At 33.0% G+C, this 25,657-nt stretch overlaps 1 protein-coding gene and 1 long non-coding RNA gene across 7 annotated transcripts; one reads left to right on the top strand and one right to left on the bottom strand.

The window, feature by feature from the left end:
* Positions 1-3,900: 3,900 nt before the first annotated feature.
* On the bottom strand, positions 3,901-21,646 carry LOC143243392 (sodium- and chloride-dependent GABA transporter 2-like). 5 transcript variants are annotated; one of them, XM_076487255.1, is made up of 9 exons: positions 20,733-21,646; positions 20,420-20,451; positions 18,871-19,062; positions 18,164-18,215; positions 16,516-16,647; positions 6,608-6,710; positions 5,950-6,050; positions 5,465-5,626; positions 3,901-5,161 (listed from the first exon to the last, which is right to left on the bottom strand). In XM_076487255.1, the coding sequence occupies exons 5-9, from the start codon at positions 16,558-16,560 to the stop codon at positions 5,009-5,011; spliced, it is 564 nt and encodes a 187-aa protein (XP_076343370.1). In that variant the 5' UTR covers positions 16,561-16,647; positions 18,164-18,215; positions 18,871-19,062; positions 20,420-20,451; positions 20,733-21,646; the 3' UTR covers positions 3,901-5,008. The 5 variants fall into 5 exon arrangements, with proteins under 5 accessions (XP_076343370.1, XP_076343371.1, XP_076343372.1 ...); XM_076487256.1 differs by having other exon boundaries at positions 18,164-18,212; XM_076487257.1 differs by lacking the exons at positions 18,871-19,062; positions 20,420-20,451; positions 20,733-21,646 and adding an exon at positions 18,558-18,860.
* Positions 13,105-24,022, top strand: LOC143243400 (uncharacterized). 2 transcript variants are annotated; one of them, XR_013024469.1, is made up of 4 exons: positions 13,105-13,242; positions 19,311-19,383; positions 19,857-20,056; positions 23,934-24,022. It is a non-coding gene; the product is annotated as an uncharacterized LOC143243400 (long non-coding RNA). The 2 variants fall into 2 exon arrangements; XR_013024468.1 differs by lacking the exon at positions 19,857-20,056 and having other exon boundaries at positions 23,934-24,018.
* Positions 24,023-25,657: the final 1,635 nt, after the last annotated feature.

The following is a 25,657-nucleotide window of genomic DNA, read 5'->3' as shown; positions in this document are numbered from 1 at the left end:
AAAAATTAGTTGCTTACGATGCGATGGTGGCTTCCTCATTTTAAAATAACAATATACAGTCGCCTAAGATGTAATTTTCACCTTCAACTGTTATAACAACAACAACAAAAAACATTTACTTATGATTTGATAGTACCTTCCACATGTTAGAATATCAATAGGTAGTCGCTTAAGGTGTAGTGTTCACTTTCAACATAACAACAACAACAAAACAACATTTAGTTATGATTTGATAGTACCTTCCATATGTTAGGATATCAATAGGCAGTCACTTAAGGTGTAGTGCTCACTTCTAACCGTTATAACAACAACAACAAAACAACATTTACTTATGATTTGATTGTACCTTCCATATGTTAGAATATCAATAGGCAGTCGCTTAAGGTGTAATGTTGGCCTCCAGTTGTTTGGAGAACAAAAACAGTAATCTGAGAAGTGATATTGGCTATGTGTTGAGATAAAATATTCATTCAGTGTTGCTGAGTTTATCAACAAGTGCGAATAATGAATGACGTGTAGTGATTTGTTTATAAAAAATGCGACGATTTGTCCTGATTTCTTTGAGTATTACAATTTGAACAATTGTTAGTCAAGTCTAGCGCTACGACACTTGCAGATGTGTTTACAGTTATGAAACTTGAAATAGTGGTTATAAAATAAATTGAGACACTTAAAGTAAGAACATGTACCTCTTTTACTGTTCTGTATGTTTTAGGTTAAGGTTAAAACATAGCCGCTTCCTTTCGATACTAAATGTGAATCGTATTTGATTAACAGAGATATATAAAATAAACACGTCTTTCGCTTCATAACAAAACCTGTCAGGTCATCTAATACATGGCCTCAAATGAAAATCTGGTTGACAAAAAGAATGGTGTGTCTTACTGTTAGACATACATTAATACTAAAATGTCGTTCTTTGCCAGCTGATGTAATTGATACCATTTCCTCTAGCATAGTTAGTTTTAAAAAAAGAACGACTCACTGAGCTATTTTCCAACTAAACAAAAAGCTGGTTCATTAAATTTATTCCTATATAATGTAGAGAATAAACTTCGAAAATGTTAAACGACAAGATATCTATAAAACAAAATTTGGCACAAGCAGGAAGGAAATGTTTGTTTATAGTTAACTTTGAAGATAGTATCAGGTAGGCGGTTTCTAGCGTTTTAAGTCCCCAGCCATACCTATGAAGCCATAACTAGGAAGCCAAACGAAAGGCCTGACACTTCTTAACGCAAATCAAATATCTGTATCGATATCTGTTTATCTCAAATAAAATTACATAACGTTTCCACTTCCAACTTAAGTTGTATTATAGCATTTAAGGTAAGAATTAAAGAGAGACTTCACAGTAAGATGTAAATGGAAAGACTGGTTGTGAAGAGACAAACGAAATACAGCTTGATTTGTTTGTTTTGAATTTCTCGCAAAGTTATAACAGGGCTATCTGCGCTAGCCGCCCTAATTTAGCAGTGTAACACTAGAGGGAAAACAGTTAGTCATAACCACCCACCACCAACTCTTTAGGCTACTGTTTTACCAACAAATAGCGGGATTGACCGTCACTTTATATCTCTCCCACGATGAAAGGGCATGTTTGGTGCGACGCGGATTCGAATCCGCGACGCTCGGATTACCAGTTGAGCGCCTTAACCACCTGGCCAATAGTAGAGAACACAGTGTTAACACTTGCATATCGTGTATAATAGTATAGAACACCGATATAACACTCGTGTGCTGTTTATAAATAGAAGATAAAGATTTAAATTTTGTGTATTGTGTATAACACAAGACAACACGGGCTTAATACTCGTGTGTTATATAATATTCTAAAGATGCTGACTGAACATTGTTTATTTCTTAAGTTATTAATATTGAATTGTATATCTATTTGATATTATTTCGTGATTTATATTTTTCTATATTATACTGCTATTAATTGATAATAAAACCTGAAAACTGATCTTTTAGTTGAAGTAATTATTTATACTATTTACTCCGAAGGCCTTTGTAGATCACTGGACAATCTGTATTTTATTCTGATACTGTTGTCAATACTGACAGTTATTTATAAAACAGGGTGTCCCAAAATAACGTTTACACTCTTTGGATCATTATAACTTGCCTTGTTTATTTATTTTAACGATGAAACAAGATACATATGATAGCCAAAGGATTTATTTAAAGATTTAATACTGAAATCAAGAGAAAAAATAACAAATAAAATTCTTCCCAAGGAAAACTCTCCTTCGTTGAAATTGTAAAATGTCACAATTTGCTTGCTTCATTTCAGGTGTTGAAACTGAAATCCGTTCTGCTCCAGACACATCTCATAACGGGAAGAAATAGAAGTGCACACATCAAACACCATCTAATCTGGTATTAAAGCACATTGTTCTTCAATTGCAACTCTCAATTCGTCAATTGTTGCCCTTTTTGTGCTGCAAACTTTGTCTTTCAGAAACCCCCACAAAAAGAAATTCATGGGTGTCAAATCTGGTGATCTAGCAGGAAATTCTACACTTCCTCTTCGTCCAATCCATCTGTTTGGCATAGATGCATCCAGATAAGCTTTCACGTCGCGATGGAAGTGAGGAGGAGCGCCATCCTGCTGGAAGAAACACTCTTCTTCTCCAAATTGTTTATGGATGCGTGGCATGGCAAACTCTTGTAGCATGTTGAGATAATTCAATCCTGTTACGGTGTCTTGAAAAAAGAATGATCCGATGAGTCCCCTAGCGGACAGACCACACCACACAATCACTCAAGGCAAATTCAAGTGATGTTCCTCTGTAACATGTGGATTTTCTGTTGCCCAGTAGGTGCAGTTGTGTCGATTTATTGAGCCATTCAGCTTAAACGTTGCTTCGTCACTCCAAACAATTTTGAGTGGAAATTCATCATCGCCTGCACATCTAGCATGATACCATTCACAGAACTTAACTCTTCGATCAGGGTCATCTTCATTCAGAGCGTAAACAAGGGATGGGATGAAACTTTTGAATTGGGAACGCTTCAAAATGCGATGAACGCTGGATTTAGGGATACCTGTTTCACGAGACAGTAGGCGCACTGATTTTCTTGGAGAATTCAGAACATTATCAATGACCTCTTGCTCTTTTGTTGGGCTTGCTGATGATTTTTTCGACCGGAGCGACCCTTTCCCATATTGTGGAGAGTTCCGTGTTCATCAAACTTGGCGATGATGCGTGAAATGCTGGGGCGAGATGGCGCATCCATATGGGACTTTCTAGTAAAACGTCTTTGCACTTCAGCTTTGTTTTCGACTTTCCAAAAAGTTTTGAGAATGAATATTTTGTGCTCGATTTTAAGCTGATTATCCGCCATCCTTGGACACAAGTCAAATATGAAACAAAATAAACGGTTTATTAGCTATACGCAGTCAAAGAGTGTAAACGTTATTTTGGGACACCCTGTATTTACTCTGAAGGCCTCCTTGGTTCACTCGACAATCTATGTTCTAATATAATATTGTTGTTATTACTGATAGTTATTGATAATATTTACTCTGAAGGCTTCCTTGGTTCACTCGACAATCTATGTTTTAATACAGTATTGTTCTACTATACTACTGGTAGTTTTTAGTACAGGAACTGATTTCTGTTTGTGATAGAGGAAAATCAGACTGTGTTCACCGTGGGAAATCAAAACCCGAATTTTAGCTCCATAAGTTTGTAGACTTACCGTAGAACCTTCGGAGGACACTGGACCAGAAATCTACATTAATGACTCATCGTAAAATTAAATTTATTGTGATTATTACCCGCACGTGTACGAAGTCAAATCACTCACCGCCAATTCTATCTGTATATGGAATCTACATGGTAGTCTTTGCATTACATATACAGAGGATGAAATACACAAACACACAGTAGCTACAAATATTAATTTAGAAATAAATCATTCCATTGTTTATTAATATGCATAGAAGTATGCTCAGAAATATGAGGTTAGTACTTTCATATTTTATGTTAGGGAACTACATTCTTGAATTATAAATAAAACATAACATCTTTTATTACACATCTTGGCTTTTAAACGTAAATAAAACATAAGATCTTTTGTTACACATCTCGGCTTTTAAACGTAAATAAACTATTTATTTATTGTCCGTGTAAGGGTAAATTGCAATATCAGAAAATTATTAAATTTATCAAAGATTTTCATAAACGTGAAATGTTCAGTAATTACTAATATAACAAAGGTAAAAAATTGTATTTACATACTATTTATAAGGTTTGAACATGTAAAAAAAATGTTCACTGAACACTAAATTACAAGTGTGTGTTGATAATAGACATATTTATGCAAAACAAATCGTGTTATTTCCAATATTTCAATATTTTCTTTTCTAATTATCACCTAACGTCTTAATTAAACTCAAAGTACAGAACCATTTGTATAAAATATACAATCAAGTGTGAAATTAATATAACGAATAAATTCTTTACGACATTTTGAAGGGAGTTACAAATAATTCACTTTTATTTTACCTACTTTAATTGTTGGTTTTACTAGTAAACTAACTATCAATCATAACGACATAATATTTACAAATGTGCTAGAAAAAAGGGTAAAATGATATACGTTACATCTGTTGTTGTTTATGGTAAACTAGAAACAAAAACTGAATATAAACAATTGGATGCAGCTTGAGTAAGGTTTAATACACCTATGGCCAAAGGTATTGTATCATAACTATCATAATTATAATCTAGTTCATCTTTACGCGGTGTGAGTGTATTAGAGTCTCGTTTCCTCTATAATATAATATAAAACTTGCTTTTCTGATTTCATTGTCACCAATATTAAGTGCACAATAAAAACAGTTTTGGTTTATGCTAGTAATATGATCATGTACTAAAGCAAAACCTAGTGTTAGTAATATGATGACGTACTAAAGGAGAATCTAGTGTTAGTAATATGATCATGTACTAAAGGAAGATCTAGTGCTTGTAATATGATCACATAGACTTTTTAACAGTTAAATATGAAGTACGTCTTGGGCTGTCGACTTATAATCTCCTGAGTCTGACAGTTTATTGTTTTTACTTCTGGGAAGCTCGAAATCTTGAACAAGTGTCTTGGTTAATTTCTGAGAAGGTTGAAGTTTCGGAGTTATGCCAGCTATCAGTCGCTGAAATAAAAACAGAACCAACAGTTGAGGTATAAATTTCAAATCTGATTGTTAACTTCATTTATCATCGTATATATCATATATGGAAAGAATAACATACATAATATTATTTGTAAAAAACTGAAGTACTTTACTAATATCTTGTTTGCCAATTTTAAGACTGTCTCACTAGTCAATACAAGTATTGAAAATCTACTACAAAGGTAACAATAACCTAGTGTTGAGTTTCAATAGGTTTCAGTCTGAATAACTTGTCAATAATCTTTAAAATTTTACTTTTGATAAAGACTAAAAGCTACTCACGTCCTTCAGAGAACCTGGTGTGACTAGCATGAAATAAACAGCATAGGACGGAATCCACACCATGGAAGCCAAGGCTATCTCCCAGCCTAAGAGTTCTCCCCACCAAGGATAAACGTAAGTCTCTGCATACACCAGACTCATAACTGAAAACAGGAATATTTCCTAAAGGGAATATGTATTTAGAATTAGAAATAACATTCTCTGAAAGAAACTGAAATAAAATTGAACATCATTTGTATATATATTAGGTACTAAAGATAAGATATTTATTTATATTATTTTGATACTGTGAGAAACGTAACTGAGTAAGTAGGATAAATGATCTGTTCTTACAGTTAACATATATTCTCACGTGCTGCAAGTTCGAAGGTCACTTCATGACTTACAGAGAACCTATGTACAGATCCATGTCCTCCATTACACTCAATTATTTATTTAATTAATCCGTTGAATATTCTTTCTTTAAAACACAGCATTAAACTTACTAAACAAACGGCTGGAGAGACAAAGACCCAGGTGGCAAGGAAGTACCAGTTGGGCCGATGTCCTGTCATCTCTTCAATGTTGCTAGAAAACTTTTTAACACCTGTAATAATTTACCAGTTTTATAAATTTTTTGGTTTACAAACTAGAATTTTCATGTGAAAAAACACTTGACATAAAACCTGAATTCAAAAGACAAACAAATCTACAAATTAAATGTCCAATTTTTAATTAATAATACTGGCTTACAATGAAAACATTTGAAAATCCCGCAATAAATGAAAAGAAATTAAATTGTCAAAAGTATTGGCTATTGAGTACAATAATACACGGATTAAAGGTAATGAGTAATTAATTAACACCTCCAAAGAAAACAATAAAACACCATCTTCTGGAGTTAACCTGAGAATAATACAGCCCATTTTAGGGATAACTTGCATATAGTATAACAGTACGTTATTGAGTTAACTCGCAAATGCCATCTTTTAGGGCTAGCTTGTGTACAACAGATCCTCCCAGGATCAACGTACGTATAACACATCACCACATTTAACATAAAAATCTTACACCATAGAAATAAACAGATGTATTAGAAGTTGGAAGTGGTGTATAAAACAATGGTCTATTTTACCAATGAAGGACATGCCATTTGAAACTTACCATAAACCCATGTAATAACTATAGTTTGAAAGAAAACAGTGAACACTAGAGTCATTCCACTGGCAGAATAATAATCCATCAGTTGAAATATGTACATGCCCCCCTGAAAAGTAAAATGATTATTTTAGTGAATAATACGATCAGTTTAAAGAAATCCAGTCAGAATTATTACTTAACAGTTTCGTTTTGATTAAATATATATTATTAAAAGTTACAGTTTCCATATTCTAGATACAAGATAACACCATGGTAAAGCCACAGAAATAAACAGATATATTAGAAGTGGAACGTTACTGAATAAATATAATAGTATTGGGAGTTGTGCTTATGGTAAGTTTTATTTATTACGTCATTTTTACAGTAAATAAGATTTGATTTTATGTATGTTTTGAAAACAAATCTTACTTACTGTAAAAATAATTCATCAACTGAAATGAATATAAGACCCCAAAATAAGAAACAAAAGAAAACAATAAAGGTAATTAGTTTTAACAATAAAACTAAAATAAAAATCAAACAAATTCAGGTTATGAATAACTGAAATATTATTGGACAGTTCTGTCATCAGTAAATTCATGAACATATACCTTGACCACAACAAAGAAACTGTTATTGTCTTGATATTGGGTATTTTACTAATTAAAATTAATATATTGGTACTTGACACTTGCTTGGTTAAACATTGCTGTTGTCAAGTATTCACATTCGTATCCTAGTTCATTTTATTGCCATCATATAAAAGACTGTCTAGTTTCGATAATAGTAATTTTGTTTAGTTTTCGAAAGAATGTTTTATGATTGTTTAGTTGTTTACTTTTAATTACTTTATAAGAGATTTAAAAGAGAAGTATATTGGGTGTTGTGTTTATAAATCATTGATGCAGAGAATATAATGAACAGACGATTTGGGAATAAATATACAAATAGTGTGAGATAAGCGAGAACAGTAGACAGACAAGAGGAGAGAGAGAAGTTATCTGTTGTAAGAGGGAAAGGCCGAACGGTTGCTATAGGCCTAACTATTAATGTGTTAGAGGAAAGATAATAGCAGAAGAAAGATAAAAATAATAGTTTATTTCAGAAAAGAGAGTTCTAAAGTGAATGAATTAGTATCAGTAGACTCTGACATCTAAACAAACGATTCTTGGGAAATACGAAGAAAGAAGCGACAGTAGAAACGTTTAAACACGTAGAATACAACCGTGGTAAGTCAATGATAATTGTTTGTTTGTTTTTTTAAATTTCGCACAAAGCTACTCGAGGGCTATCTGTGCTAGCCGTCCCTAATTTAGCAGTGTAAGACTAGAGGGAAGGCAGCTAATCATCACCACCCACCGCCAACTCTTTAACAACGAATAGTGGGATTGACCATCACATTATAACGCCCCGACGGCTGAAAGGCGAGTATGTTTGGCGCGACACGGATGCGAACCTGCGACACTCAGATTACGAGTCGCACGCCTTAACACGCTTGGCCATCCTGGGTCCAAATCAATGATAAAATAAGTGAAGTATATTTAGATAGTAACAGAAGAAACTTCGTTTTGTCAACTGAAATTTTAAAGTAACTGAATAGGCCCAAGTGGACTTTTGACAACAGGAAGATAACTATACATATATATATTTGTATGTGTGTAGTGTTTATAATATCCCTATAATGTAAGAATTTGATGTACGTACGTTTAACTTGTTCCGAAAAATAAATATTTTGAAAACAAGTGGCGTACGTGCTTTTCATGTACGAAAATAAATGTCGTCGATGTTTGGGTAAGTTCATACCCTGGAGGATCAGGTTCTCTTTGACCTCTTCCTCCTTCCTGTACTTATATTCTTGGCTGATTGATATTTATTGTATTTGGTCCTTTTCAGGGCAATGTCCATGTATTTTGGCTCGTATGCAGTTTTTTTTTAATTCTATTAACAGTATGTCAAGTTTGCTGGTGGCATTTTTTTTAAATACATAAATAAATAAACTATAAACATATATATTTAAAGTTTATATATATATATATATATATTAAAGTTTTTATTTTATTTATTTTTATATTTGAAATATAAGTTAACTGGAGAGAGATATTTAGGACTAGCTTCATCATGTATGAGGTACTTGTCTAGTTCGCATAGTAATTCGTTTTTCATCCAATTCTTATTAAAGTACATAATTGTAATATATAGGGGTCTATCTGGTATGGTTGGTATGTTCGAGTATTTGTGAATGAATTGAGATGATAGTGTTCTTGGAACTCTGTATGCAGTTGTGAAGAGTGTGTTTTGGATTGTTTGTAGTTTGGTTTTAATTATTTTATTGCTTACAGTTATCCATGCTGGAGCTGCATAATCTATTACAGGTCTAATATATGTTTTATAGATATTTAGAATGTTATCTGTAGATGCTCCACTGTTTTTACCAGTTAGACTCCTTGCATAGTTAGTTCTTCGCCAGACTTTATTTTTAATTTCGTTCACATGATTGATCCAAGTTAGTTTTGAATCATAGATCAGACCTAAAAATTTTACCGATGGGGAAATCTGGAGTAGAGTGCCATTCATATATAGTTCTGGCTGTTGTTTTTTGTGTTTTATCGATTTCGTAAAAACTAGGAGCTGTGTTTTTGCTGTGTTTATTTTAATTCTATATTTTTGACAGTATTCACTTATTCTATTTAATTGTGGTTGTATGTTCGTAGCTGCTATCGTGGGTGTTGCGGCACTTTTCCAGATTGCCACATCATCTGCGAACTGTGAAGAGAATCCATGATTTGGATCCTTCAGTGGCATATTGTTTACATACATGATAAATAGTATAGGGCTAACCACCCTCCCTGAGGGACACCAGCTTGTGGAGTAAAGTATTCAGAAAAGTTCTTTCAACATTTACTCTACATTTTCTATTTTCCAAAAAGTTAGATAACCAGCGAATAATTCCTCGCGGTAGTTCCATTTCATTCATTCGGAACCTTAGACCATCGTGCCAAACAGTGTCGAATGTTTCCTCGATATCAAGGAAGCAAGCGACTGTACATTCTTTTTATTGAAGCTATCTATTATTGTTTCGGTTAATCGGATAAGGTGGTCTGTCGTTTGTTTAAATTTCCTGAATCCATTTTGTTCTTTTGGTAATTTTAATGTTATCTCCAAGAATGTGGAGAGTCTATTGCTGATTATTCTTTCAATAATTTTGCCTACACAGCTGGTCAGGCTGATTGGTCGGTAGCTGTTAGGTTTATTCGCTGGCTTTCCTTCCTTATGGAACATTAATATATTTGCAAGCTTCCAAGAAACTGGGATGTATCCTGAGGATAGTGATAAGTTAAAAAGTGAATTTAGGTGGTCAAACAATTTCGGAGTGCCCTTTTTTAGGAGGATAGCTTGTATTTCGTCTTCACCTGGTGCTTTGTTTTTTGTGTTTTTTATTGCTTCTAGTAATTCTTGAAGAGATATTTCATGTGTTAGTAATGTGCTTGCATAATCTGTATCGGAACTTGTATTTGTATCAGTTATGTTTACTGGAAATATTGGTTCAAATTGATGTTTATTGTTTGCTGTGTGATTAGTGACTTTATTGTAGAAATTTGTATTCATATCTGGATCTGTGTGAGTTTTAAATGTATTTTGGAGTTGATCTTTGAAAGCTTCGGTTATTTCTTTATTTGTGTGTGCTATAGTATTATTATGTTCAAGTGGAGGTTATTTCTTTATGTTTGTGTTTTTATTTGTGAGTCTTTTAAGATGTGACCAGAATTTTTCGGGTCAGTTTTATCGTTTAGTTTATTGCAGTAATTGTCCCACTTATTTTGTTTTTGTTGTTTTATTTGTGTTCTGATGTGATTTCTAATGTTGTTTATTTGCGTTTTGGTTTCTCTGTTTCTTGTAATCATGTACTGTCTTCTCAATTGTCTTCGTTTTTTGATTAGGTTGATTATTTCTGTGGTGGGTTTACATGTGTTGTTTGTTGTTTTATGGTGTTGTTTTGGTATTGTTAACTTGGCTGCTTTCTAAAGTCAATCCGTAATTGTTTGACAGTAGTTATTCATTTCGACATGTGTTTTAACTTCTTTTATAACTTTATTAGGTGACAGGTTATCTAATTCCTGTTTATAGTATTGCCAATCTGCTTTTCTGTAATTATATTTTTCTTTCCTATATGTTATATTTTTATGGGGGGCGAGATCGAAGACACAATATATTGGGAGGTGATCACTGTCAACATCTTTTCCCACTTGAAATTTTATTAATTTCTGGCTTAGGTTATATGTACACATACACAGATCTAGTATGTCACTGGTGTTAGTGGCATACGATGTGTGTGTAGGGGTGGTATCATTTAATAAATCTATGTTATTATCGTCTATGAATTTTATTAGATTTCTACCATTGGAATTAGAACTTCGGCATCCAAAAGTAACATTTTTACTATTTAAGTCCCCCATAACTATGGAGTTTTGGTTGTGGGAAAAGATGTTGCTAAGTAATGTTATATCTATTTGTTTGTTAGGTGAGCAGTAAGTTCCTGCTACGGTTACTTTAGTTTTATTACTTTGCAAAATGTCCACAGTAACATGTTCATTGCTACTGCTAAATTTAATTTCTACTACTGAAAGCTCCACTTTGTAGAGCAGCATAATGCCTCTGTTTTCATCATTTCTGTTTGTTCTGTCTTTTCTTATGGTTGAATAATTTGGTATTTTAAATTGTTGTATATTAGAGTTTCGCTTATTATTATAATATGGGGGTTAATTTCTTCCATTAAGTCTTCGATCTCATGTTTCTTGGAAGCTATTACACCTTGGATGTTGATGTACACTACTGTGAACATTGTGCTGTGAGCATGTATCCAGTTAGTGTTGATATAATGTAGGGTATGTGAGGTGTGATGTGTTTTTTGGAGATATTGATCAGTAGTTCAAAACAGTTAGTTGTCTGGTTTGGTTTAACGTATTCTGTTACGAATTCTGTTATTATGTTTTTGAATATTGTTGTGAACAGGCTTGTTTTGTCTGATGTTAATATTCGTTTCTTGTATTGTGGTGTTGTTTTCTTCTGGTTTTTGTGTTTGTGTTGAAGTGTTCTTGTCCTGTGTATTAGTGTTCTGTTCTTGCTGTTTATGGGGTTCTTTTCCTTTTAGCATTTCTGCGTACGTGGTTTTTGTTGTTTTATTGAATTCTTTTGATATGTCTGTTTTAGGTAAACTGTTTGTATTAGGTTGATTCTGTTCTGTTGGTGTTCTTATCTGATAAATACGTTGCTTTATTTGTTTGTATTTTTCACATCCTTTATAATTTGCTGTGTGGGTTTGACCACAGTTACAACATTTAGGCGTTTCCTTATCTTTTTTGCATTGGTTGATATGGTGTTCCCCGCCACATCCGCAGCACCTCGGTGTTGCTAAGCAGGCTGCTGAGACATGTCCATATCTTTGGCAATTGTAGCATTGTGTTACAACAATTGCCGGAGTTTTTAGTTGCTCTACTTGGTATTTTTGATACCAAAGCGTTATTCCATTATTTATTAATTTTTGTACGTTGTAACTGTCGTCAGTATCGATGCGTATGAGATTCGTGGGTGCCTGTGTTTTCTTTGAAATTATACGTTCTATTTTATTGTGTGGAATGCCTTGTTCATCTAAAGCTTGTGTGACTGATTCTAAGTTAATGGTCTGGTGAACCCCTCTTACCACAATGGCTTTAGGCTGCGGCTTACTTCCTGGAAGGTGGATTTTGATATTTCCGGGTTTAAAGGCATCTGCTGGCCACTCCTTCACTAATCTGTTAAGGTCAGCTGCGTCATGCCCTTGAACAAGGACACCGCCTCTGGGCAGACGCTTAAAGTTAACTATGGTAACGTTCGGCTTGCAGCGTTTAACCTCTGTCGCAAGCAGGGTTTGATTGTACTGACCTGGAATACCTTCTATTATGATTGCGAATTGTGGTGGTTTTGTTTTTTGTGTCATATTATTACTTGTTTTTTGTTGTTTCTGTAATGTTTTTTTTTTCTTTTGGATGTAACAGTGATAAAACCTTCTTGGTCTTCTGTGTCTAGTTCGCTGTCTGTGGTATTTTTCTGAATATTATTATGACTGCTTTCAGTGGTATTACCAACATCCACGGTGTTTGTTTCAATTTCTGTTTCTTTAGTTTTGTTGGATACTATATTACTCGCTTTATTTGCAGGGGAAGCTACTCTACCTCAGTATTAGCAGCAACAACTACTTCTTCTTCGTTTTCGGAATTTTCCGTTGAATTTGTTATTTTAATTATTTTCTTTTACTTTACGTCTTTTCAAACTGTTTTTCATCAGTTTTTTCTGTACTTAATTCCTTTTTGCTAAACTACATAATACTAGCTTAATTCCTTTTTTGCTAAACTACATAATACTAGCAATGGGGAATTATATTTTAATTTGCCACCAACGTCACTTGACTTACTTGATTTCTGCTTTTCGTTCCCGGTAACATTTTTGTCTGCCATGGCTAGACTTTGTGTGGTAACGGTGATAAAACCTTCTTGGTCTTCTGTGTCTAGTTCGCTGTCTGTGGTATTTTTCTGATTCCTCCGGTGGTCCCCGCCTGTAGTATTTGGTCTCTGTGGCCTAACGCACTTCTAACGCGATATATATTCTTCAACTGTGTTGGTTCGGTAAGCCTATCTATTCAAAGTTTTTTACCTTTTCTCACGTAGAAAGAATACGTCTTATTTGCCTCACTCTCGCAAACTCTCTTCATGTACGAGGAAGTTGAGAATTTCTCAAATTAATTTTGGCGGTATCAATTGACAAATCGAATTAGCATTTTAATACGCGTCTATAAGCTATTAACTCAGCTGAAAGGGAAGTTTTAAACTAGGACTATTTAATAAAGGGTAAAAATAAACTAAATAAAACAAAACTAAGATGTACAGGAAAATTTAACATTGGAAATCATTACAAGTTACAAGAGTAGGCTTAATTGTTATTATAGTAATGCTAGAAGTATAAGAAATATAAGACTTTAGGGCACTGGTAAAAATAAAAGATTTAGAATAATTGAAACATGGTTAAATGTAAATGAATACATGATTATAGGATATTTAATAGGGACAGAGTATTAAAGAAAGGGGAAGGAGTGGCTGTATATGTGAAGTGTGAGTTACATACTGTTGAAGTTGAGAATATTAAGGATAATAGCAAGGAGATTGAGTTTCTGTTAGTGGATAGCAAGGGATAAAGCTTTTATCCCTGTTGTTACAAATCACCAGATGGAACTGATGAAATCAGGAAGAAACTTTGTAATAAGATGAAGATCTCAGTTGTTAATGAAATCATAATTAAGGGTAATTTAAGTGCAGACATAATGATTGGGAAATCAAAATCCCTCGAACCATGAGGGAGAAAGCTTTCTGAAAACTTTTCAAGATGGATTTCTCAACAAGTGGTCAAGGAATCTACTGTAAATAATGCTATCTTAGATTTATTGTTAAATTCTAATATAGAAATGGTTAAGAGGGTGTAAACTAGGAAGCACCTAGGTACAAGTGATCATTTCTGTATTATAGTTGATATTTAGCTGCATTTGGAAATTGGAAATAATGATATTTTGATTCCAAATTTTAAAAAAAGCAAATTTAAAAGAGATGTGTTCTGAATTGGACAGCTGAGTTATTTTAAGGCACTAATCAGTTGTGGAAAATGTTTAAAGATAATTTTTTAAAGATTCAAGATAAACATATTCCTTACAGAAACAAAATGGGATCTGGAAGTAAAAAAAACAGGTTGGTTCACAAAGGGAATAAGAGATAGAATCAAAGAAAAGTACCACACACTAAAGAAATTTAAATTGACTGGTATTGTGAAAGATTATAGAAAATCAAGAAAGTTGGTCAAAAAAGAAATTATAATATCCAAAAAAATGTCTATAACAAAAATTTGGCTTAACATAAAAATAAACAGTGAGAACTTTTTAAAGTACATTATGGGTAAACATTATGGAGATAAGACCCATGAGAAATGATGAAGGAAGGCTCGTATCTGATGATCATGAAATGCCTAGATTATTAGATTCTGATTTTGCTTCAGTTTTTACTAATGAAGACTTAAGCTGTATTTAACATCTTGAACAGTTGATAAATGGAAACGAGATCAAAGAAGATGGCTGCCTTAATTCTGAGCTGGTTAAAAAAATGGGATATTTAAAGAATGCTAAGGCTCCTGTAATAGATAATACTTCACCAAGGGTTTTAAACAAGGTCATGTGATCACTTGCAACAAGATTTTAAGCCCTTGAATAATGTACAAGTACCAAGTGATTGGAAATTGGTTAATCTGACTCCTATCCTCAAGAGAGGTAATAGAAGTTGTCCAAGTAATTAAAGGCCTGTCAGTCTTACCTCATTTGTGAGAAAAAATTTGGAATGTCCGATAAAAGATACTTTGCAAAGTCATTTAACAAGTTTATAATTTTATTGGATAGCAACATAGTTTCACTAAGGAAAAATATTGCCTTACAAATCCTTTTTGCATCTTTTAAAAATATTACTGCACATGTAGATAAGGGTAAGGGTGTAGGTGTGATATATATGGATTTTCAAAAAGCATTTTACAAAGTGCCATGCCCCACAGTGGCAAAGCAGTGTGTCTCTTGTCTCACACCACTATAAATTGGGTTTCAATGCCTGTGGTGGGCAGAGCACAGGTAGCCCGTTGTGTAGCTTTGTGCTTAATTTTAAACAAACAAAGTGCCACATAAAAGGTTTGTAAAGAAACTTATCTCTGCACGAGCTTAGGTTAAGTTAAGTAACTGTATAGAACAGTGGCTGGATTCAAAAGCAGAGGTTTTATATAAATGAAGTTCAGTTGAACTAGATTAATGTTGCAAGAGGTGTACCTCAGGGATCAGTCTTAGTACCTTTACTCTTTTTGACTTACGTAAATAACATTGATGAAGAAAGTCAATAAATTATTTATGCTTGCAGATGACACCAAGGTCCTGGGTGTTGCTGGCTGTGAAGAGGATGCTGCTACTTTATAAAAATAGTTAGCTCACATAATGAGTTGGGTGAATAAATGGCAGATGGGTTTTACTTATGATAAATGCAAAATATTGTATGTGGGTGATAATAATTTGAATTATAAGAATAATTTGGATGGGAATAATTTTAACAATGTCATGAAAGAAAATGATCTTGTTGTAATGGCTGCTCAGTCTTTTAAGCAATCCAAGCAGCGTGCTGTTGCTAATATTGGTAGGGCAAATAGGATTTTAATTTGTATCTACAAAAATATTGAATACAAGTATAAATATGTTATAATTTCATTGTGTAGGTCACTGGTTAGACTGCATTAGTATTGTGTTCAGTCTTCAGCTCCTTACCCTAGGAAAGCCATGGAATTGTTGGAAATGATTCAGAAGAGGGTAACTAAAATGGTGCCTGGGATGGAGGGGTTGTCATTTGAGGAGAGATTAAGATCCTTAAACGTTTGTCTCTCAAGAGTTAGAGGCGATCTGATTCAAATATTTAAGATTGTAAAAGGATTTATAATGTTGATGCATCAACATTTTTCATACTTAATAGTGAGAATTATAGAACTTGGTGACACAAATATAGATTTAGGAAATATAAAAGATGAGAACTTTATTTTCCAGTGCATATGAAGATATGTTAATAAATTTGAGTGAGTTTTAAAGAAACTTGATACATATATGAATGACATGTGATGACTAATTGTTTTTAATAGTATTAGTTTGGCTTACAGGGTGGCACAGCTGAGATGGACCAATATATCCTTTATTGTCCCTGAAACTTATGTTAACTTCTCATAATAACAACCATGCTTTTACAATTGTTATTACCAAATTCTTACTATAACAGCCACACTGTGACAACTGTGGTTTTTCGTTTTACTCGTTTATTGATTTTTAATATTATGGAACATACCTCAGTGACCATTGATAAACCTAACTGGTACAATACGATAACCATTCCTATAGTAAATAATTTCCTTCGTGGTCTCAATACAGACGCCCATTCGTCCACAATTCCTGTTATCAGAGCTTCGACGGTGCAGAACTATGAAAAACAAAAAGACCAATATCAGTACACATGTCGTCATAACATGCAGATCAAAGTAACAAAATAACATAGTTAGACAGATCTATATAAATTGTATACGTATATATATTTAATGAATTAATGTTTTATATAATAAAGTTTCAAACATACGTGTTATTATTTAGTTTGATAACGTAATACTTCATCTTGCGTGATAGTACGTTTAAAGTTATGAGTTTCTAATATAGAAGTTTATTTCTATGAATCATTGAAAAATTGTATTTTGAAATTTCTTGTTTGTTTGTTTTGAATTTCGCCTAAAGCTACTCGAGGGCTATCTGTGCTAGCCGTTTCTAATTTAGCAGTGTAAGGCTAGAGGGAAAGCAACTAGTCATCACCACCCACCGCCATCTCTTGGGCTACTCTTTTAACAATGAATAGTGGGATTGACCGTCACATTATAACGTATCCGTAGCTGAAAGGGCGAGCATGTTTGGTGTCGACCGGGATTCGAACTCGCGACCCTCAGATTACGAGTCGAGTGCCTTAACCATCTGGCTATGTCGGGCCGACTAACGAATCAGAAGAGGTGATAAACATATAAATAAAAAAAAAACGTATTATCAAACAACTAAAAATAATTATTTTTTATTCGAGGATGGTCACGTAAAAAACAGTATTTAAGAATATTTTGGTATGTTTCGGACTATAAACAATTTAAAATTGTAAGTCACAGTTTGAAATTGCATATACTATGACAGTTTCCTTAGGATATCTATTCCTTGCTCATAAGGCAAATAAATAAATATGAAAACAAAACTCGTTCACTGTGAAATAAACAACCATAAAGGGTGCTAATTATTAAATAGTTGTTCATGATCTAATCTACGCTATAGATACTAGTGCGATCTAAAACATTTATATAAATCAATAAAAGTAAGCATTTGAAAGAGCAAGCTGTATAGACAGGGAAAATGAGGTATATCTTGTGGAAAGAATCACAATGTAACTCTAGCTATATCATCTCAGGTATAACACAAACTCTAGATATATGGTCTAACGTACAATTCCAACAAAAAAACAAGTACATTCTCAACTCTAACAAAGTAACGTTCCAAAACTTCCAAATATCAAAACTGATACAAAATTTACGTATTGAAATAGATCACAGTTACTATTTTTTACTTTATTTTTATTTCAGATTCAAAATAGTGTTGTGATGAGAAGATATTATTTAAGCGTTTTTATTTTAAAAAAAGCAGCCCCCTGGTTAAGTATTTAAAATTATTACATCAAGAAACATTTTAAAATTAACTATGGTGCATGGATGTTTCAGTTATATTCTAATTTATCGATTTCAAGACACTTAAAATATTCTAAGGTGGAATAATGGTTATTAAACGTCTTGTTTTAAAGAAAAAAAAATGTTAAATTATTTAGTACCAACGTTTTAATAATTAGATAAGAGAGAATCGTTTACTTATGATTTAAAATATAAAAACATGTTAAAACAAAATACTTAAAAGTCACTCACCTGTTTAATGTTACTCTTCAAAAATAACTTAATTCCGAAGTCTATGATACTGCTAATAATGAAACAAACTGGTATAAACACTTCTTGTTTTCATACTGCTAACATTGAAACAAACTGGTATAAACACTCCTTGTTTTTATACTGCTAACATTGAAACAAACTGGTATAAACACTTCTTGTTTTATACTGCTAATAATGAAACAAACTGGTATAAACACTTCTTAGTTCTTATACAACCAATAACGAAAGAAACTGGTATAAATACTTCTTAGTTCTTATACAACTAATAATGAAACAAACTGGTATAAATACTTCTTAGTTCTTATTCAACTAATAACGAAAGAAACTGGTGTAAACACTTCTTAGTTCTTATACAATTAATAATGGAACAAACTGGTATCAACACTTCTTAGTTCTTTTGAGAATAAACTCAAATGTTTTGTGAAAGTGCTGAAAATCGAGTTCAGTATTATGACTTGTACAGGAGCGAAACGACTGATGTCCAGCGATCAATATAAAGCACGTGATAAAATTTTGAAAGACAGTTATATTTACTAAAACAAAGTAACTGTACACATAAAAAAAAAAAAAAAATGAGTGAAGTCTCTCCGATTTTGTCAATTGTTAAATATAAGTTGTCTACAACGAGCAAAACAAAACGTGTCTTCAGAGTGTCTACTCATCTAAACTTGGTAAGTCTTTCTCACCGGCACGTTATTCAACTTTGAGGTTTTCATTTACTTTGTGTTTAACGACAGTTCCCATTTTGCTGTCTGGGATCGCTAGTGGAGTAACGATCGAGTTTCTCATTGGTTGCTACTGATAAGCATGGAAGTTTCCATTGAGGATATAAGTGAAGGCGCGAAAGATGTACATGTTACCACGTGGTAGTACGTGAGCTGTAATATAAAGTAGCACAATCGTATTATTCAATGTGGAGCACTCGCAGTGACAGAAATAAAAAAGCAAAACAAAATCATAACTATATTTCACAAACCTTAACATTAGGAGATGACAGTTTGTTATTACTTATATTAAGACACGAAAATTTGGTGTTACTAATATTGGAAGGTGACTTTGTTATTACTAATATTAGAAGGTGACTTTGTTATTACTTAAATTAAAATGACCGTTTGTTATTACTCAGGTATGACTCTTTGTTATTCAGTACTAGCTGTTGAGGAACGAAAACTGTTAATCGTATGAAAACACAATACAAGGTAACGTGCCTCTTTCATCTTTTATTTAATCTGTAATCACTTCATTAGATGATAATTCAATATTACGCTTTGTAGAAGGTAATAACTGACCCATTTAACTTATTAAACGAAAAATTCATATGAACTTAAAAGTGTGTCCTGTTTCAGGGCTGTTGTATTTGATACAAACCATGTATACTGTCGGGCGAATTGCAGTTAACATATGCTGAGGGATGAATGTTAAAACACACACACATTCATCACTGGCTAGTATATATATATATATATGTATCTGTGTTCTTCCCTATACCACTAGAGGGTAATATGAATAAACTTCTGTATACCAGAGACTATTATGTGTGTGTGTGTCTATATACATACATATATATATGTTTATGGCTTAAACATTTATGGTTATAATATATACATCTAGTTCAGCGTTAAAAGGCTGCTTACATATGTTTTTGTCTATACCACAAACTTTTGGTCTTTAGTTTGTTTTTTAGAATTTCGCTACTCGAGGGCTATCTACGATATCCGTCCATAATTTAGCAGTGTAAAGCTAGAGGGAAGGCACCTAGTCATCACCACCTACCGCCAACTCTTGGACTACTATTTGATCAACGAACAGTGGGATTGACCTTCACATTATAATGCCCCCACGGCTGAAAGAGCGAGTATATTTGGCGTAACAGTGAGGATACCAGAAGCTCTTTTCTATTATTTCTATATGTGATATACAGATATTTTCCTATATCAGAGATATATTTTTGTTATGTAGACTCATTTGTCAGGGGCTTGCTTAATAATATGGCACTGTGGAATTCATAACATCTTAGGAAGCTCTTATAACTTTCTTATTTGTTAGTGGAATATGATGAGAAATGCACAGTATGATAATATGACAGTTAATATGTACAAATTTCATCTAAATCAAACTATACTTTTGAAGTATTTGTAAAACAAAACTTTCGTAATAATTTTGTATGCTGTATATGTTATTGCTTGTACCAGAAGCTATATATATATATATATATATATATATATATTTACTTACGTCTTAGGACAGGGATTCCCAAACGTTTAGGCCTGCGGAGTTTCACATCAGAAAAAAAAAAAAACATTTCGGAGCATTAATAAAAAAAGATACACTAAAAATAGAAACAATCGATCACTAGCTTTTAGAATATAAATTTATTAAAAATATCACTATTTAAAGAAAATATTTTACTTCTACTTACTTGGTCAAAAATATTTGCTTGCAAATTTTATATCAGTAAAAGTACAGTGTATTTATTTATTTATAAGTGGCTCCGACTGGCTCGATTTTGTTCACAAAGTAGTTCAATATTTGGAGTTATGGCTGTTACCTGTAAGCGCAGATCATCTTCAGTATTTAGCCTGTTTCTAAATTTGGTTTTTGTAGCTGTATACAGTGAAAATGTTTGCTCTCAAAGATATGTTGTTGAAAAATGCGTTAAAATTTTCAAAGCTCTGTCACTTATTTCAATGTATTCCATGGCCATTTGAATCCAAAATTGTGTAATTTCTTTCTGCTGAAATTTTGAGTTTAGGGTGTAATGAGTTGAAATTTCGTCCCCCGCTAGTACAGCGGTAAGTCTATGAATTTACAACGCTAAAATCAGGGGTTCGATTCCCCTCGGTGGGCTCAGCAGATAGCCCGATATGGCTTTGCTATAAGAAAAAAACATATACACGCAGTTGAAATTTCTAAAAGCTGTTTTTTTTTCTCTTTCAAAGACAATAATTGGTATTTGCAGAGTCAACAAAGGGATTTTGAATTCACAATATCTTTTTTTAAATTAGAGGGAAAGTACTCCTCAACAGTTGTACACAAATCAGATACGTGCTGCAAGACTGAAACTTTTGTATCTTCACTTAAAGAACTTTCATTCATAATTAAAAAACAAACTGAGATTTTCGAAGCAATCAAGTTCTTCCGTAAGTATACATTCACCCCAAAGTTTAGCTAACGTTGAAGCACTTTCATTTTACTCTGAACTTTGAAGTACGTTACCCTGGTACCATGCATTGTAACATTCATTTCATTTAGACAGGCAAATTCATCCTAAAGGTAAGCCACTTTCTGCACCCAGCATTTGTCTCTTAATTTGTATGCAAGTTCAAAATGACATTCAGATAAAAAGAAATCTATCTCCTCACGCAATTCGTAAAACAGAGCAAGCACTTTGCTCCGACAAAGCCATCGGACTTCAGTATGAAACAGCAAATTTTTATACAAACTTCCCATATCCTTAAAGACTAAACTGAAAATCCTCACATTGAACGGTCTTCATTTTATAAAATTAACTATTTTTAGGACATCTCCAATACCTCTTTCAAGTCTTCTGGCATTCGTTTCGTTGCAAGTACATGACTATGAAGACAGCAGTGGATACTCTGGATGTCAGCGTTTTTCTTTTTTTATGTGTGCCACTGTGCATGAAAATTTTTCAATCATAGCTGCAGCCCCATTTTTGCAAATACTTGATCAAAGCTGCCATTGAATATCATGTTCTTCCATAAATATATCGATCAGTTTAAATATTTCTTCGCCTGTTGTTTGAGTAGGCAAAAGTTTGCAATTAGCATGTCTTTTTCAAAATTAGCTTCATGAATATAGCGAACAAACACAATCAGCATCGCATAACCTGCGACATCTGTTGATTCATCCATCTGAAGCGATAAAGTTGGTCTCGCTTTTACTCGCCTTATTAACTCCGTTAAGTAATTTGCTGACATATCTTTGATTTTTCGAGAAATCGAGTTGTCAGAAAGGGGCACAGAGTTAATATTTTTAAGAAATTTCTCATCAATCGTGCACTCTACCAAATCTTTTGCACATGGTTTTATCGAATCTTTAGCAATTGTATGAGTTTCATTTGCTTTTCAATACGGTAATTAACAAGACATGAAGCAATAAGAGAAACTCTGTTGTCCTAATGGACAAACGAACGAAATGTAGCTTTACTTGTATTTAATTGCAAACACTTTCTTTTGAAATACTAGGAAGTTGGATTTTTTAATTGGAAGTGTTTGGTTTCTAGATGCCGTTTTAACTTAGCTGGATGCAAACTACTGTTACTCAATACTGTTCCATATTCAACACACAACCCATAAGGTCCATCTTCATTACCTGTTCATGTGAAACCATATTGAACAAAACTTTCACCATACTTTCATTTCTTTCTTGTTTCAGTACTCCATGCATAATCCTGTATTGAAATGCTTGCACGCGACTATAACGCTGATGAATTATTATTAGGCCTAAACCTAGAAAGATTTTTACTAGTATAAGATTTATTACTGATATTGAGCCACATATCCATTATAAGGGTGACAACTAATCATTAATTATATCGTATATCTTTTGCACTTCAAACAAAAGTATTTTCACAAACACAAAATAGCTTCTTAAAGAAAACTCGTTCAAGCACTTATGTTTCATCATCATACAATGACATGCTGACCTTGGATCAGTGCTGCCATAACGAAGTCAGAAATAAAGATTTGTGGAAAAAGGCAAGGCCACTAGAATAATATATTTTTCTGAAGGAAAAGGATAACCTATTATTTTACAATTTTTAACAGACGTTTTTACACCAAGTAACAAATTACAAAGCCAGAACGAAATGAAACAAAACTAAACATGACCTCATGAAGCTTATTGATACCAAGTTTGTCTAATTAAACAACAATGAATCTAACCTAACCTAATAAATACCAATTATAATTGTCATAAATATAATTATAGTTCATACAAATATACTTTGAAATTGCATCTAATTGTATCACAATGTTTCAAATTTGGACAAGTTTCAGTTATGACGTCATGTTTCACTTTGTGTAATCTACACTTGACTACGAACAGTGTTTGATAACTACTATCAAAAGAAAAGCTGTACTGTGAGTTGAAGAAAGGAGATTAAAGAGGGATTTATCCTTAAACTACAAGATTATCTTCAATGACCAGTGTTTCCTCTTTTATTGTACGTGTTTATGTGTAATACTGCTTTAACTATTATCCCCCTCATGACTACCGAATAGGTTGTGTATTGTTGTGTTTACATGTGAAATATTCCTTCGACTATTACCCCACGTGGTGACTCTAATGAATAGGTTCTGTTTTGTTGTGTTTATATGTGAAATATTCCTTCCACTATTACCCCACGTGGTGACTCTACTGAATTGGTTCTGTTTTGTTGTGTTTATATGTGAAATATTCGTTCGACTATTACCCCGCTTGGTGACTATGTGAGATATACTTTCCAGTGGTTTTTACCAAATTACCTGAACTTCTTGACAGACAACTAGAAACTGTGTTTTATACCATCCAGTCTTTTTCTTTGTTAGTTTATTTGTTTCTGTGAGATATATTCTGATGTATTATATATTTTATTTTTATGTTAAAAGCCATGAAGTCAAAGTCTAATCCATGTAAATATTGCGCGTGAAAAATGCGTGAGAAGACGCTCTGAATTAGTACTTGACTGTTATCTGAAACAAAATTGCTACGTTAAGTTATAGTTTTGGTCTCACATTTTTTCTAGCAACAACAAAACAAGGATCGCCAAAGCTACCAGAGTCTCCTAAGAGCAAGTGAGATGTGTATGCGGATAAATATGTGGACAGGAGTTTTATGACAGATGACTGTGACTTGTTGGTCATAAATGTTTAATAATAAATATACAACGCACGGTCCATTTGTTTTAAAATAGTAGTTATTACAATAGAACCTGCGGTTATTACATTTTAAAAGTCACCACTATACACACTTTCTGGCTGAACTCACCATCAATATCTATCTGTTTTTTACTAACTTCTTATCACATTTTGTACACATACTTATCAATAGGCCAAAAGAGGCCTAGAACCTTTTACACTCAACCAGATAATATATGGTTCATCAATAATCGATTACATTAATGAGAATAATTCAGAATATTATTTGAGTAACCTGATCTCAGTTCACAACAATTGAACTACACGACAAATGACTAATAAACCATTACTTAATCAAACTTGTCATAACTATTGCTTACTTTAACGTTCACACAATGTAAATTAAATAACATTTTCAAATTAAACGTAAAACGACACAGTGATATATATCTAACAAACTGGTACTCTTATAACGTGATCACAACTGAAAATAAGGAGCGTATTGTTTGGTCGAGTTATAAGTGTAACTTTGCACCTACCAATATGCAGTTCAACACATTAACTGCACGATCTAAAATAACTAGTACAACAGAAAGAAGGAATGTATATCTTATTTCACTCAAATTATCCATGGATAATATTGCTGAAAAATAATTATAGGTACAGACACACGTTATCCAAATGCGATACTGTTTAATTTAATTTGTATGTGTGTGTGGTCGTCAGAATTTAAAGAATGTCACAATTAATGCCATTTTAACAGGGTCGTCTAGTAGCTATGCCATTGATGTAAATCAAAAGAGAAAAAGACCCACCACCGAGCTTGTGACATTAACCCAGTTTTACTGAATTAATTTATTACACCTATGCTTTCTACCATCTAACCAGTTTTCTACCTAGTGATACAATATATTTCCTCCAACACACACAGAAATAATTTGTACAAGAAAGACTTTCATGTGGTACCATGTTAAAGGTTTTATAAAATCTTAAAATCTAAATTCACCAAATCCACACCCGTTTCCTCTTTCACATTAGCATTAACCTTTTCAAAGAGTGTCGTAAGATTTGTAAAGCAATATTTTTACCTAGTGGAACAATACTAACTATCGAATAACATTTTACACTTCGTAAATCATTTCCCATCAGACTTTCCAAAACGTTTCCCACAACTGACGTTAAGATTAATGAATGGGCTTATGATTACAGTGACAATGTTTATTCTTTCCCTAGAAAAGAGGAGTTACATTAGGTGACTTTAAATCCTCTGGTTCCTGCCCACTGTTCAAGTACTTTGAAAAAATAGAAGCCAAGAACCAATATAAGTGCATTTACTTATTAACTTTCGAGTTCGTTTGATGATTTGTAAAGTCTTTTCCATCCTTTGAATCTCGATATTTACCCTTACAAATTTTTATCACAGTAAGAAAACTACTAATTGACGTTAAGGTTACTATTTCTAACTATAGTTTTGTATTTACTGTGGGAATTTCTTGAAAATTGAAAGAAAGTAGAGTGAAAGAGAAATGCAAACAAAAACAAGCCAATGCTATGCTATAAGCTCGTGGTGGGCAGAGCTCTTTGTGTAACTTTGTGGTTAACTACAAACAAA

This window comes from Tachypleus tridentatus, unplaced genomic scaffold (assembly GCF_004210375.1).
Source record: "Tachypleus tridentatus isolate NWPU-2018 unplaced genomic scaffold, ASM421037v1 Hic_cluster_2, whole genome shotgun sequence".
Lineage (NCBI taxonomy): Eukaryota > Metazoa > Arthropoda > Merostomata > Xiphosura > Limulidae > Tachypleus > Tachypleus tridentatus.
This window is presented reverse-complemented; position numbering and strand designations above follow the sequence as displayed.